Source organism: Notothenia coriiceps, unplaced genomic scaffold (genome assembly GCF_000735185.1).
Source record: "Notothenia coriiceps isolate Sejong01 unplaced genomic scaffold, NC01 NC01_scaffold00013592, whole genome shotgun sequence".
Classification (NCBI taxonomy): Eukaryota; Metazoa; Chordata; class Actinopteri; order Perciformes; family Nototheniidae; genus Notothenia; species Notothenia coriiceps.
Window position 1 is genome coordinate 692,403 of NW_011346293.1, and position 16,189 is coordinate 708,591.

The 16,189-nt window shown below is 39.1% G+C and overlaps 2 protein-coding genes across 2 annotated transcripts in view; one reads left to right on the plus strand and one right to left on the minus strand.

Annotated features, from left to right (window-relative positions):
• The first annotated feature begins 6,940 nt into the window (after positions 1-6,940).
• Positions 6,941-11,816, plus strand: ankrd34ba (ankyrin repeat domain 34Ba). The gene is made up of 2 exons (XM_010774191.1): positions 6,941-7,005; positions 9,372-11,816. Exon 2 carries the CDS (start codon positions 9,421-9,423, stop codon positions 11,026-11,028), a length of 1,608 nt encoding a protein of 535 aa, XP_010772493.1. The 5' UTR covers positions 6,941-7,005; positions 9,372-9,420; the 3' UTR covers positions 11,029-11,816.
• A 96-nt stretch (positions 11,817-11,912) lies between these two features.
• oclna (occludin a) overlaps positions 11,913-16,189 on the minus strand; it is a gene marked incomplete at its 5' end in the record, with an annotated part of 11,057 nt that continues 6,780 nt past the window's right edge. The window contains 4 exons of the mRNA XM_010774223.1: positions 11,913-12,584; positions 12,738-12,779; positions 13,330-13,501; positions 13,985-14,178. Coding sequence (XP_010772525.1) covers positions 12,486-12,584; positions 12,738-12,779; positions 13,330-13,501; positions 13,985-14,178 — 507 coding nt within the window. The remainder of the gene's footprint in view (positions 12,585-12,737; positions 12,780-13,329; positions 13,502-13,984; positions 14,179-16,189) is intronic.

Here is a 16,189-nt window from a genome sequence, read left to right on the forward strand (position 1 = left end):
GTGTGTGTGTGTGTGTGTGTGTGTGTGTGTGTGTGTGTGTGTGTGTGTGTGTGTGTGTGTGTGTGTGTGTGCGCGCGCACGTGTGTGTGTGTGTGTGTGTGTGTGTGTGTGTGCGCGCAGGTGTGTGTGTGTGTGTGTGTGCGCGCGCACGTGTGTGTGTGTGTGTGTGTGTGTGTGTGTGTGTGTGTGTGTGTGTGTGTGTGTGTGTGTGTGTGTGTGTGTGTGTGTGTGTGTGTTTGTGTAAATGCATGGAGACAGATGTTAAATGTGCATACATTCGTGTTTCTTTTTTTACTAAGCTTCCACAGAGCTGTTTGCATTTCACTTCTGTTCACTGTGCATGATGTGGTGGTTGATTGGAGGGAAGGAGGAGTATTAACCCCCCCCCTCCAGCCCTCAACCCTCCAGTCGCAGAGGTCAGGGTCTGGCTGAGGTCGGGTAAATGCAACTGGGGTGGACCTGGTGTAACAGATAACACATGTATCACACCATCAAAAGACACAATGTCACGCACAGACGATGCCAGTCTAATCTGTTAGGCAGCTTAGTATCAGTTTACTGTGATGAAGTCTAACCCGACTCCACGCTGACCTGCTTACAGTGCTGGGATGTAACTGAGTACATTTACTCGAGTACTGCACTCAGGTTCAAATTGGTGTCAACGCCACTTCATACTTTACTGTGTCTGGAAGCTTTAGGCACGTTACAGATTCAGATTTTTGAACACAAAACATAGATGTTGTGTTTCTCTGCAGGAGAAACTACAAACGTTATATGAGTATGGCTTATCAAATGTAAAGCTTTACTGCTTTTCCTAAAAGAGATCTAAATTAATATTCCATAATTTTTAGGTCTGCACTACAAACGTTAAGAAATGGTAAATATTTTTTTGTTTTTTTACAATGTTAACTGACATTAAATGAAATAGTGAAATCAGCCCCATTAACCAAGAACAACAGTCAAATGCAGCAACAAAATTATGCTAAATTAAGTTTAGCAGGGGCTTTGATAATAGCACTCAAATATTATATATCATAGAATAAAAGTCAAAGGGGACATTTAGTTCTGCATTGAGTACTCTGAATGTGATCACAATATGTATCATTTTCACTGAAGGAATTTTAACAGAGACTTTTCAGTATCCTGATACTTAACCAAAGTAAAGGGTCAGAATATTTCCTCCACAACTGCAGACCACAACTTTCATTTCATAGAGAGAAAATATCACAGAGTATATCTTTCAGCAGATCCCACCCACACCAGCAGTGCTGACGGAGGGTAATGAAACCCACGCTGCTGCAGAGCTGCTCCCAGCTGCTAAAACAGGAAGCAGTAAGCGACTGCACACTCCTGTAACCCCCCCCAATCCCCAAAATCTTCTGCTCTGATGCAAATAAAGCATGCTGTAGGAAAGTAATGGAGAAACAACAACATATTAATAATACATTTTAAATATTAAGCACAAAAAACAGTTTAAAAGAGCTTTAAAAAGTTAAACCAGGATTGAAACAATAAGGACAAATGAGGCAAAATGTTGAATATAAAAAGGCAAAGAATGAGACATAACATAAATAATGAATTAAAATAACACAGATAAGATATTTCGATTTTGAATAAGAACAGGGCTGAAAGTTATACTTATGTTATTTTTTGTATAATCTGGATATGATCTTTTGATGATTAAATTATAAAGAAATGTCTTTACAAAATCACTGAAAATAGTGAAAAATGGCCATCATTTTTTAATTGCTGAAACTAACTTTATCAACCAGCTTCATATATCCTCAAAAATATGTATTTTATTAACAGAAAAGATAATAAACAGCAACATTACTTAAAGCTTAAACCCCAGGATATATTGAATTTTCAGTAAATAAAAAAATTATAAAATAATTTTAGAATATTTGTAATTTAATCTAAAATGCTAATTAAAATGTTTTGATTTGAGGATAAATGATTAAATAATGTATTTTTCCAGCACTCAATCAAATAATGTCTTAGATTGTTCATTTTTTCTATTAAAACAAAAATATTTAAATGTGGATGTATCAATCAAGGGTTTATAGGTAAACAGGCACCTATAAAGTCTTTGTGAGTAAACACATTAACCACTGAGGTAGATTAACCTCATCCTGTCGCGTCTTATCAGATCCAAAGCTTTACAGACAGACATCCAGCGTCCACAGGCAAACATTGGGAATGCTGACAAATGAAAAAGTCTCATTGCAGCTTAATATCATGAGCGGAGCCGCAGGGAGATAGAAACAATTCCCCGAGGTTAAAGGAGAGGGCAAGGACATGTTGCATCACTGCTGCACCAGATCGATGCTCAGTTTACACTCATTTCAGCCTGAAGGGGAGACAGTTCGACAAATCAAATCAAGTTTTATTTATAGAGCACATTTAAAAACGATTTTTGGTCGAGCCTAAGTGCTGTACATGTATTAAAAGCACACTACAATAACATGAGAAAGAAAAGACAAGAATTTGCAACAGAAAACCAAGTGTGAAGAAGCACTCAGATCTTTCACTTCAGCAAGTTCAGGCCCCTCCAAGGGTCCCCAAATTAATCTGAGGACTTTTGAGATGATTAATGGGAAAGGAAATAAGAAGAAACTAAGTTTGCATATACACACATTTGTATTAATTCAAAACGGTGATAACGAAACGTCCAAACTATTAATTGGAAATGTTATATTTTGATTTTAAATCTTAATTTGAAAAGTAACTACAGTTATCAGAAATATATAAAAGTAAGGAGTTTAATATTTCCCTCCCTAGTTAAAACTGCAAATATATATTATGTGCAGATTTAAATATGAAATATTTGTTATGCGCCAGTCCAATAAATACACTACGTAAAATAATATGAACAGGTTGATGATCAGAAAAATAACTCACAAAAAGTTTTGTGGGAAACGTGTTTGCAAACCGTGTCATAGCCTGAAGGAAACAATGCTAATAAGAAAGGCGATACTAAAGCAAAACAGTGAAGTTATATAAAGAAACCAAAACAACCCGCTGAAAGATGATAAAGAGGCTTTTAAGAGCTGAGGGGAACTGCAAATTCTGCATATTTTCAATGTGAGCGACACTTTTACCATAAAACATTGTTATTTCGATCATTGATTATATATTAAAAATGAATTGGTCAAGCTTTCAAGTAAAATAAGTGTTTAAGTCAAGTCATTTGCAAAGCCACAAAGTCCTTATTAGAATTTTAAATCTATTCTTACAGTGTAACAAGATAACAATCTGATGGAGTGATGACATGAACAGTTTTTTTTTTATCGTGAGTGATAAGTCACACTGGGTGGTCTCGGGTATAGGGACATAAGGGGCTTTAATAACAGCACTCTCATCTGTAGATATAGCCAGCAAAGGATTATGGGGGATTACTATCACTGTGTGTCTGCCACTATGACCGCTGCACATAAATCACCAAACATTACTGATCAGGATCTGCATTGTTTCTGTTGCACAACGTGGATCAGCTGATTTATTTACAAGCTGCTGCTGCATTTCTTCTGTTTATGCCTTGAAACACTTTAAATTCAAAGACGCTCTTACACAACACTGCAGTCCTTTAGTCGAACTATATGCATGCTGTGTAATATATCTGTGCTTTGAACTACAAAACATAACAGAAATATACTTTGAACAAAGCTCCCTTTGTCTCTGTGGTTAGCTTTTTTCACCAAAATGGAACCTGTTTGTCGGTCAAAGCAGCAGATTTAGGGAGAGAAAAGCTCCCACCTTGACATGTATTCAGGTGAGTGTAGATGCTGACAGTTCAGGTCTATTATTCTCCAGGGATGTCTGATGACGTTGACAAGATGGCAGTGGGCTGAGGTTCATCTTAACATACGGGATCATCGCCTATGGGAGACACATCTCCAGATAAATGATTGTGGAGCTGAGTCAGACGTGGATAGATCAGTGATTTAAGTGGAGGTACATACTGTATATTCTTACTATAGGCAGGCAGGTAGGCAGAGAATCACAAGTCAGGTAGTCCAAACGTATCCAAAGGAGTTGTGAAAAAAAGCATTAGTCTGTGGGTCTGACCGGTAAAGGGCTTTATGTGTCAGAGTATTGAAAGCCAAAGACAGAAAGGAATAAGAAACATTGCAACTATGATAAACTGTCCAGGAGTCAGAGGCAATATAGACTTATTCAATGTCTGCAGGACTAATGAGGAAAGTGAAAGGTGGGCCTGGAAAATCCAGAGATGAGGAAAAACAAGAAGTGCAAGGGAATCTGGTTGATGGAGAGAAAATGACAATGCAAAGCCATAAAGGGAACGGAGTGTGGTTGTAAAAGATACAGAAATAAGATTAAACAGAAAACAATATTTAGTATTCAATGTCACTTCATGTGACATGTTCCAAACACATGCTACTCATCTCAATGTGATATCATGAGAATGTTCACGTTTAAATGCACTGTCTGTCTGCATGAATATTTAAATGAATAACGTCAAAATTACTACAATACAATACTTTAGAAAGATTATTTGTAAACGGATAAAACTATACTGAAGGTACCAAAAGTACAATTCCTCATCATGATGAATAGTTCATTTCAGAATATAATATTTTATACAATTTGATTTGAATAAGTGATGCATTTATGTGTACATTACAGCATGACGTATTCCTGCATACTATTTTGTATTAATAATCTAAATCTGAATTTGTTAGTAGAAATTAAAACTTTAAAATAAATGTAGTGTTTAAAGAGTGGTACTTTTAGTACAATGTAAGTGTGAAGTTGCAGAAAATGGAAATACTCAAGTAAAAGTACAAATACCTAAAAATTCGCCACTGGTTAAAAGACACTTTGGTTTAAGGTTTGTCAGCTGTTTTAAAGAACACTGTAGATATCACAAACTTAGAGATTGTGCAGGATCAGTGACAGGCATGGTGGATGTGTATGAAACAAATCTCTCTAAGAGGACCATCAAGCAGGTGCCTCTGGTTAGTCATGGCGGCTAAACATACCGTCCCGTGGGTGTCTCTGTTCCTGGCTGAGGGTATTTGTTCACCGCGCTGATTTCCATCAGGGCAGAGGGGGAGCAGGACGCCTGTGTCCCTGAGCAAGACTCCCAGAGAGGATCCTCCCCTGGAACAAACACCAGACATTCACATCATTAACAGAAGTTATTCTACAATGTTGCAAAGAAAAGCCAACAAGCTTCGCAATGTCAAGCTATCTGTTCTTTATTTGAGGATTTACTTTTTCTGCTACTGTAAATTTGTACTGCATTAAAGACACAATTGTCCTACTTTTGACATTGCAGATTAATATACGTACATAAATATGCCTCAGGTTTGAGCTCTGCAAATGGATAACAGCATGAAAACAACAAACACTAAACTTATCTCAAAGCTTACGTCCTCCTTTAAATACAAATTAAGAGTTATTCAGATGTTTTCTTCTTTTTTTAGAAAAGCAATTGTAAACTGCAACTGACACTTTAAATGTTGTGCAAACTGTCCATTTAGCTCTTTTGAAAAAATGTCTCAATGGGTTTAATAATTATTTTCAAGTGTTTTGTCCAACTTGCTCCTGCTTGTTTTTTTCTCCAACACAATGATAAAAATAACATATATTAAGAGTGATTTTTTATTATGCCCTTAAAAGTATTTTCTTTTACAAAAAGAACTTGCTTCCCCATTTTTCAGCCAAAAAATTACACTATTCGTAAATCAAACATGCAATCTCTTTTATCTAAAAGAAAATTCCCCTATCTTTAGTTTTAACTGCTTCCTGTTGTTTTTGAAGTAATCTGCAACATTTGTACTTCCTTAGGTCTTGTTATTGTGTTCCTATGCATGCAGATTCAAACCAATGCAGTCTGAAAGTAAAGGTTAGTCCACGAATGTGATAAATCTTGTGGGATGCTGACATCTTGTGTAGGGTTAACAAACTGCACCGTGAAGTCACAGTGTTTCTATGGCTACGGGTCTGCACAATTAACAGCTGGCTTAGTAATAGTCTGCAAAGGATACAAAGAACAGTGTTGTTTCATTTTTTTTAAATCATGCAGCAGAGAATTTGGTTTATCACAATGCCAATAGTGGTTTCACTCACTCCTGCAGTCTCTCCAGGACTCTAGACAATGATCTTCCATATTCAATGCATACATGATATAATGTTAATGCAATAACAAAGTGCAAACAGTGTGTCCTGTCATTGTACTCATTCTGTCTTATGTTTCAATATGTTACAATTCAAATCAAGTACTCAATTAAAGAGTCACTCAAATGATCACACAATAATGAAATCATGTTCATGCAAAGTATGCAGAAGATCTTATCCACACACAGGTGCATGCACACTCCCACACAGACACAAAGAAACAGTTCCTCTAGCACAATCACAGCATGTGCCGTCATTCGGCCTCCTTGATGGTTGTCATGGAGATGTCATTGATAAGGTGGACAAAACAATTTCTCTTTTCTGCGTGCAACTAAAGAAATAAAAAAGTCCGGTGAGGCGGATTCAAATCTAACAGGCCTGCGGTGAATCAGAGCGTCCTGTAAGGAAAAGACAGATCAGACATGGTGTGGCGGTGCTGGGCCGGTTGCTATAGTGCTTCACCTTCAACGCGTTCATTTTTGTCAACCTCTCCTGTTTGCCTCTGTTAACTCTGCAGAGCTGCTGCTGCTGCTGCTGCGGGGATGGATTAACCGTTTCTTAGACCTGCCTGACGACAAGCCTGTAACACTCTACTTTGTCTGAGGAGCAAACACAAGCTGGAAAACCTTGACTGCTGCAACTCCCGTCTTCTCTGACTTACTGTCTCTCTCGCACTCTTTCACGCACGCACGCACGCACGCACGCACGCACGCATGCACGCGCACACACACACACACACACACACACACACACACACACACACACACACACACACCTCAGCACTGCCTGGGCACAGTCAGTAGCAGCTCTGCAACAGGAGAGTAAATGTCTGCCAGAGAAGACCAACCCTACTGAAGATTGGTAAGTAGTTCACACACACTACAGGACATTTAGTATTTATTGCTGTCTTCTTGTGACCTTTTGACATGATGTGGTAGGGAACTCAGAAGGAATCTGAATGTATGGATAATTTTACGCTTTGTGGTATTTAACAAGATGCTTTATATATTTATTTTGTCAATTTGAAAGTGCGTTCGGACATGTGCACAAGTAACAAACACCAGCAATTAGCATATGTGCGCTCACACACACACGGACACACACAGTGATGTGAGTGGGCTCTTATGGAAGATGAGTGTTGAGCGAGGCTTGTTCAGGTGAAGTGGAGTTTTCTATTCTCAATCTGAAGGTAGGGTGGAAACAAACCAATGCAAAAATACTGTACAATATTTGCATATAGTGGACAGTGCTACTGTGAGTATTAAGAAATGAACATATAAAAGAGACTTTCAGCCTCAATTTCAAGGTGTTTACCATATCCATATCAGGTGAACATTGGGGGAAATGTAACCCACACACTGTACCGTCATTTTAGGAGAACCACCTGTAATAAATCTGATTCTAGGTGTGATATTTGTCTGTTGTTTCTTCACATCTAAAGAAATGTGAAAACCAGTGTCTTAAAATGAATGGTGGAAATGTGTTGTTGTGCTTCACTTAAGTATTTACATTGTATGCAAACTATTTAATATAATTGAAACATATTATACTTTGTACTGCTCTGTTTTTCTAAGAGTTATATTTAAAATCTATACAAGCATTTTAAACATGATGCAGTGTTTTTCAGTAAATGAAACCGACCAACATAAAATAACTCAGGGTAAAGGGTATATAAGGGTAAAAGAAGAGGATGACATTTTGTGTAAAGTAAAGGGTCACAGAAATATAAGAATGAAGAAATACAATCTCTCTATAGATGAAGTGAAATATAGTTATGTGCAGTAGGAGGCCATGGCACATTAAAAACTGCAGAGTTCTGTTAAAGGGTTGACTCAATGATTGATATTTTGAACAGTAATTAGGCGAAAGTACCAACCAAAAAAGAAAGAGCATGATTATATGCGCACCACCTCCATCTCATCTGTCAAGCATGCAGGTGGTGTTTGTGTTGGACGTGTGGCTGCCAGCGGAAAGAGCTCAGTTGTTTTCAGTGATGATGTAATTGCTTACGGCAGCAACAGGATAAGGGAGAAAAAGACGATGACAGAAAACATGACGTATAGGTTTTTTATGAGTGTGCTTTTATAAGGTGACTAGCAGTGGAACTCATTATACTGTCCAATTACAGTGTAAAAAAAAGTGTATATTAGATGGGAAAGTCCAGCATTCAAACTCTTGAGCAAAATTACAAAAGTGTTAGCATCAGAATGTACCTAAAGCATTTAAAGTTAAGGGAGTCATTATGTAGGTTGGTCCTTTTCCCAATACTATTATAAAACTGGATTATAGTTATTGATGCATTATTGTGAATATCACTTGCATTTTGAAGCTGCTAAAGGTGGAGCTAATTCAAATTACTTTTATATGTGCTAGTTAGCAATGCTACCTCATTTGTTAGTTGAATTATATTTTTGTTTTATTATTTTGACTCTACATCGTGCCTCATTTTGTCAAATTAATATGGTAAAAAGGATATTATTTGCCCTTAAAAATAGTTTTCCACACTCAATACTTGTTAGTATACATAGTTGGTTTTGGGCCTTTCATTCAATTTACTATGAAAAAGGAAAATATATTGAATGTTACAGATTTGTAAATCATTCCCTTTACTTGGAGGTTAAACAAATAGCAGTGTATTGGTTTATTAATATATGACATGTCGGGAAATGCTAATAGCAACACATGCTAATCATCATTCTGGATCGTGAAGGTCAGCTTGTAGGCCTATTCTCCTACACAGGGCAGAACGTACTAACATATGGAGACACAGTATGACGCAGAAGTGCAACATTATGCGGACATTGATATTCTCCTGTCTGAGACATTGTAACTGCCATCTTATTTGGTCTAATGGAGAGAAGCAAGGACAAACAGCACAAAGGCTGATAGAAAGTGTCTGCCTCTGCTGGTGCTGTGGAGGAGGAGCGCATGAAAAGGAGCTGTTGAATGGATCCTATATGCAAGAAGAAAAGACAAAAACTGTAAATGTTCAGCTTTTCCAAAGCCTTTCACATGCAAGTAAAGAGGATCAAAGATGAGAACCGGCAGAAAACACTGAATGATAAACAAACTAAATAAAAGAGGGATTTTGCCGTTGTGTAATGTGTGAGACCTGAATGCATGATCCCAAAGTCACAACTTGGGAATTAAAAGTTTATCCGTGGCTTGTGAATGAAAATAGCTTTACTTTAGCATAATTTCCTAAAAGTAGTTTTTGTTTTCCACAGAAACCCATCCTACTACATCTCTGAAAGCCAGCAGCTTGGACCCAGAGGGATGGAGGCAGAAGGCAGTAATCCTGCGGTGACGCTGGATTCAGGAAACCCCTTGTTAAGAGCGGTGTTCCTCCGTCGCCTGCGTCTCACCCGGCTGCTCCTGGAGGGGGGAGCTTACATCAACGAGAGCGACAGCCAGGGCCAGACCCCCCTGATGGTGGCCTGCAGGACCCAGCATACTGACGCCCAGAGCGCCAGCCGGGTCAAGCTGCTCCAGTTCCTCCTGGAGAAAGAGGCGGACCCCAACATCCAGGACAAGGAGGGTCGCTCTGCGCTCATGCACGCCTGCCGGGAGCAGGCCGGCCCCGAGGTGGTGTCTCTGCTGCTGGCTAGTGGAGCGGACATCAGCCTGGAGGACCAGTCCGGGACGTCAGCGCTGGTGTACACAGTCATGGCTGGAGACTTAAAGGTTTTGAAGGTGCTGCTGGACACATGCAAAGCCAAGGGGAAGGAGGTGATCATCATAACCACTGATCATTTCCCATGTGGGAACTCACAAGCCAAACAGTACCTCAGCACGCCTTCTGTTGGTCCTCTTGATCAGATGGACAAAACGGCATCAGCAGCTCCTGCTTCTCCGTCTGAAATCCAGCTTATCACCTCACCCCAATGTCATTCCTCCTCTTCCTTATGTCCCCCTAAGAATGTCTTCTCGTTTAAAGAAGGCGTAAGCTCCCATCCTGGTTCCCCTTCTCGGTTTCAAAGGCTGGGCCACGTGGCGGGGTACGGCCTGCAGCAGCCCCTCATGAGGTTGAACTCTGAGCCCTGGCTAAAGATCCCAACGTCTCTGCTCCACCAGCATCATCATCCCGCCTCTTCTACAGAAAACAGCAAAGACCTCAACCGAACGGAGGACTTGCCTTTCAGAATTCACAAGCTGGACAGCATAAATTCATCAGCAGAGACCTTCAGATGGTATGAAGAACGATTGGCAAGGGACAAAGGAGTAGAAGGAAAGAATGAATGTGACAAACATGTGGGACTAAATATATCCGTACCAGGTCTCCAGTCCTCCCACTCTGCCTCCCACCCTAACCTCCACTCTGTAAACCTTGGAACAGATTCCCTTGCCTCCTCTTCCTCCTTCTCTGGTGGCAAAAACCTCAGCACTCCACTTCACAGCATGGCCTCCTCAAGCCTTCAAAGCATTATCCAAAGGCGCAAGCTTGGGGAGGACATCTACAGCTCCGACCCGCAGCTAGCTAGAGACATCCACTGTCTGCCGGAGGAGTCCCAGCAGAGAACAAGAGACCTTTTAGATGGCAAGAAGCTGGCTCCCTTACACTGCTCCGGCACAATGGGCTCCAGGGAGTCACTATCGAGTTTGGGCCCAAACAGGAGGGTGTTGTCTGGGTACGAGCGCAGAGGATCTGGGGCCTTCTTGTTGGACCACACCTCCCAAGCCAGGCCTAGATCTCTGCCCCCTCTGGCTCCCATCCTTAATGTGTACAACCTCGGCTCCAGCGCTGGGGGTGCAATCTGTGAGAAAGAGTCTGGCCTAAAGAGTTTCCTTCCCTCCGCTCCTCCGGGCCATCCCAAGGAGATGACCAGGAGGATGCTGCTGAGGAGACACTCGATGCAGACTGAACAGTTCAAAACCACTGCCTGAAATTCAGCCAGGAGGGAAGAGAAGTTTGTGTCTTAATGTGAAATATGGTGTCATGTGATTAAGTGTCTCTGTGGTGTAATTCAATGAGGAAACCAAAGAAGATATATGAGAAAACAAAGCATCCTTATCGAGTAAAGCCACAAACTTAAGGTACTTTCCTCTGCTTCAGCGTGCCGTCACTGTGTATATGGCGTCAGTGTTTGTAACACTTCCATAAAGCCGTGTTAAGAGTTGCTTGCCTTCGGTGGCAGCAGAGCGAGCTAAAAACATAGGATCTGATATATTGCCACCTTATGAAGCTGTTAAAGCTAGCATGTTAGCAAGAAGTTAAGACATCCATCAGACTTTGCTAAACACATGAGCTTTAATCTGAAGTTGTGTTTCTAGACACTAGAGAGATCAATTCAATATGTACACACCTTTCAGCTGACCTGGCTTTGGTCTCCACCAGCTCCATAGGGAAATATGTGTCTCTTTAGTTGATAAATGTTCCACTATGTTCACCAGCTAATTAATAACAGTGTCTGTCTTCTGTTTGTGCTGGACAGGTTGTGTATAATATGTTTATCACAACTTTCTTTGCCCGGAAAACAGGGTTGCTGAGCAGAATATGCAGGTTCAAAATCAAAACAATGCTAAAAGAAGCTAAAAAAGATGCAAAGGGCTGAAGGGAACTTCATAGTCAGGTGGTAATTCTCTGTGGTTTTGTCCCTACAAGCTATACTTTTAACATTAGGGTAAGGGTTGATGGGAGCATTATTTATTTATTTAACCCAAACTCAAGTTGAGATTGGTTCTTAACACGTTTCCCATAAATCCTTAGCATGTTCTTCGAAAATAGCTTGTAGTCTTAAAAATGTCTGAGAAGCCATTGTGTAAAAATACAGCATAAGAAAAGTTCAATAAAATGTATTTATTATAATAAAAAAAGAGTCATCAGATCATTTAAAAAGTACATCAATATGCATTAAACATGCATTTAAAAGTGTCTGTTTGTTGTACCATAACTCACCGTAACACACATTGCTAAAATCATTACAAATCTCAGCGTTTCCCACATATTTACATCGACATCGCAAGAAATGAGAATAAAAAGGCTCTTGAAAAGGAATCTCATAATAAATCAACATAAAAAGAGCAATTTAAAAACAAACCGATTTGTTTTGTTTTCCCTCCACTATGTAGTAGCTTAACCCCCTCTTATAGATGATTTCACATAACATGAGGCAAAATAAATACTTATATAACAGTATCTACGGCAGGTGATACTCGTAATACAAACAGTATCATAACACAACAGGGAATCTTTGTTTTCTGTGTCTCAAAAGTAGAAGACAACCTTTGCAATGTTTCACCAGCTAACAGCTCAGACACTGTTGTGTTCGACATCAGTGTAGCTCCTCCTCTGTTCTCTGAAATCCTCAAACATTTCACCCGTAAGATCCTCAAGTAGTTGTTCAGGCTCTGCGGTCGAAATCACTGACCATCTTCTTGATGTGGCTCAGTTTGGACTTCAGATATTTACACCTGCGCTTCTTCACCAGGTAGTCTGGAGACTGCAGATATGATTGGAGAAAGAAGACGAGACATAATGAGTATGAGTTTTATATAAAAGCTTCATCAATTGTAAAAAGCAGAAGCTATTATGACCATGATAAATCTGTATTCTGGTTCTGTTTGAACTGTAAATCAACAACAATAACACATACCTTCTTTGTGTTCTTTATCCTGTTGTACTCATCCAAAGCATCCTGTTAAAGAGTGAATCAACAATGTATCACATTTCAAAATGTCACCATTTCTCTAACACAGTCTTTCTTTATCTTCATTACTTTATCCGTCTTAAACTAAAAGCCACTTGTCGGTTGAAAGTAAACACGCAACTGAAATGTTGTAACCGTATAAATTACAAGGTTGAACTTGTTAGCTAACAGTATCTTCTTAGCCTTTATAACTCCAATAATTCATATCTGTTAGCTCTGTTTTTGGTCTTCTCCAAAGGGAAATCACAATGAGGTGTTAAAAGACACTGAACGGGCATAGTTGGTGCACATTTTCTGTAAAAGCCTCCTTTAATGGCACACACATTTTGACTACGCAGCTTCACTGCTATGAATTTTAAAGCAAACTACATTTCTGAGCTCATGCTGTCAGTTACTGCTGTGTCTTTGCACAGATACATCTCGTTTTCAAATTGGGAATATCCTTCAAGATAATTGAAATGAAAACAGAACTATTGGTTATATTCAATAAGGCAGTCAATAAATCAATATTAAACTGTTAATTTAAACTAAGTCTCACCAGGAACTGTGGGCTGCCCTCCTGCAGGTCGTCCAGCTCTCTGTCGAGGTCTGACAGACCCTTATTGAGGGCGTCCAGCTCCGCCTGCAGGTCTTTGTACTCCTGGTGTTCGCGATCAAAATTACGTTTGTAGTCATTGCGCTCCACCTCGTTTCTTATGGGAGGGTATTCACTAAAGCAGAAAATAAGAGAGGGAACACTTCAGTTAGAGAAGAACAACAAAACAAGTCAACAAAAACAAAAAGGAAACTTCGCTGACTACAGTATCAGTTGGAAAAGGTAGGTGAAAATACTGCGAGGACGATGTTGCTATACTCCCACTTGTTATTCAACATATTATTTTCCGTCAGAAAACCAGTAATCTTGATTTTATTTTATTTGGTGAAAAAAGACTTGCAATAACTAATTCCTATTTTTTGGAGTGCAAACACAATCATCATTTCACATAGTTAAATTCAGCTCCACATAAATAAACTGACATTAAAATGCTGCCAAACTGTGTTAATGCACATGAATGGTATTAAATAATATGTTACATGTTTAAAAGACATTCTGCATATTTTTGTAATTCAATTAGACATTGTCAATTACACTTCCTTTACTTAAGACTTTAAACTTTAAAGGGGAGAGAGGTGGGTCTTTAGTTTCTTCCTACCTGTCGAAGTCATTGTCGTCCAGCTCGTCTCCGGAAGAGTTGTAGTCCGTTTCGTACTCCTGTCCGTCGGCCCGGCGCGGCCGCCCTGCTCGTCTCTTTTTGGGCTTTCCACGAGAGCTGGCCACCTCTGAGACACTGCTGTAGGGAGCTCCATTTTGCAGAGGCATGTTCTCTTCTGCAGGCCTGTGGAACAAGGAAGAGTATTCATATTGTTAGAGTAAGTATACAGAAATGTATATATAAAAATGACAGAGCATATGCTTTTCACCTTACACCTGTGTAATAATGTGTAACGTTGCTGCCTTCTTGGCCAGGTCAACATTGTAAATGCTTTCATCTGGTTAAATACAAAAAAACCTGCAATTCACATTAAAGGAGGAGATGGTATACCCGGCAAAATAGCGTCTGTAATCCAATAAACTGCTCTAAGTATGATCATTAGTTCAAATGTTTTAATCTTTCTACTGTTTAGTCACCTTTCTATGCTGCAGGAGGAAGTAAAACATAGCATAATGATCTATCAGTTCATCTTGAATGAGTAAATATGTCAACAATGACTTCCTGTTTCTCTTATTCATACTTCACGTTCCCTGATCAGCACAAAAGTATTTGACGTAGTTTCAGTGTAATGTAATTCATGCCGAAACTGGCAATGTTTTTATTTAATTAAAAAAAGCTCATATTGGGAGACACTGACATCTGTGTTGTATGTCCTGACTTTCCTTAAAGTAAAAAAACAGACTGGTTCACATTTTTACGGAATAACAAGTTCAAGCAAGTTTTTTACGACAGCATCCACCTGAAAACTGTTCTAAAAGCTGTGCCCAATCTCATGTCCTATATACTGATAATATTAAAATACTATATGTTTATACTTGATGACATACAGTATTAACAGAAAATAATAAAAGATAGAGCAAATTATTTCAATTTTTGGTTATTATTAGAATCTCAGTGACTACAATCTATTTTCTTATTGTAACAATGATCCAATAGCAATGATAAAGTTGATGAACATGTTGATAAAATGTAAAATACATAAGTTCAACATAAAAGCTGAAAAAGAAAATGTGGCTCCAATATGAATAACAAGGATACAATTAAATGTTCATCAAGATGCTAATAATATTACACGTCTTTATCACTTTAGTGGTCTTGTTTCAGTCCAATTTAGGTTAAAATTTCGTCCAGCTCCGAGCAACTTTTCTGTGTTGCATTCAAGGACAAAGTTGAACTTTTAACACATTGTTGAGGATTCAGGATATTCAAAGGATATGCAAAGTTTGCAGCATGAGTGCTCAAACGCAGTGGTTTTGTGGTGAAAACTCACACTGTGTAACTGCAACATCCACGATTTTGGAGAGACAGCAAGCGCATTTCGTGGCATCTGCGGGCAGTGGCAAGTACTTCCGGCATCTGCCACGGAGGCCGCTACTCCGTGGTATCTGTGGCAAGTATATGCCACAACTTGCCGTGGCAAGTATATGCCACAACTTATATATGCCACAACTTGCCGTGGCAAGTAAATGCCACAAGTTAAGAGTTAAGAGAAGGTTTACGGTAGCTGCCACTCGCCTTCCGTGGCAAATGCTGATATTTAAACCCGTATTTATCGCGTAAAATGTCGGTGTTTTGGCATGACTTTATCGGACTGATCATTCTGTACACAAGACTGATGATCTGTTACTGATGGTCCGATCATATTTTTCAAAAAGATTAAACATATGTTCTATAGATTTTACTTGGAAAACGTGGTTTGTTAAAATAAATAAACGTGCTATTTTTATGATAATACTCGGTACTCGAGTTGAGGGGGGATGGCATCCCCCCTGAAATAAAACGGTTAAAATCATCCCCCTTCTAAAACGCATGGCGGGACCAATACGATTTTCATTGCCATAAGCAATAGCTGTGCACATGATATAACCATGTACTGGTTTAAACTGAACCTTTCACCCTTGATGGATTTCCATCATACATAATACACATAAGGATTATCTTATGTTAATGTTGGTATAGGCTACTTGACAGTAAGTGTGCTTCTATTGTTTGTTTTATATATAAATATATACAACATTCACGTTTGAAAAAGAACTGTAAGTATTGTACTGTTTTACTTTTATGCACAACTAGTGGTCATTTTCCTGTGTTTTGTTTTATGGTAGTGGTCATTTTACTGAGTTTGTGGATTGTGACTTATTAATA

Excerpts from the sequence above, each read along its gene's own strand:
- ankrd34ba (XM_010774191.1), top strand. The coding sequence starts at position 9,421 with ATGGAGGCAGAAGGCAGTAATCCTGCGGTGACGCTGGATTCAGGAAAC.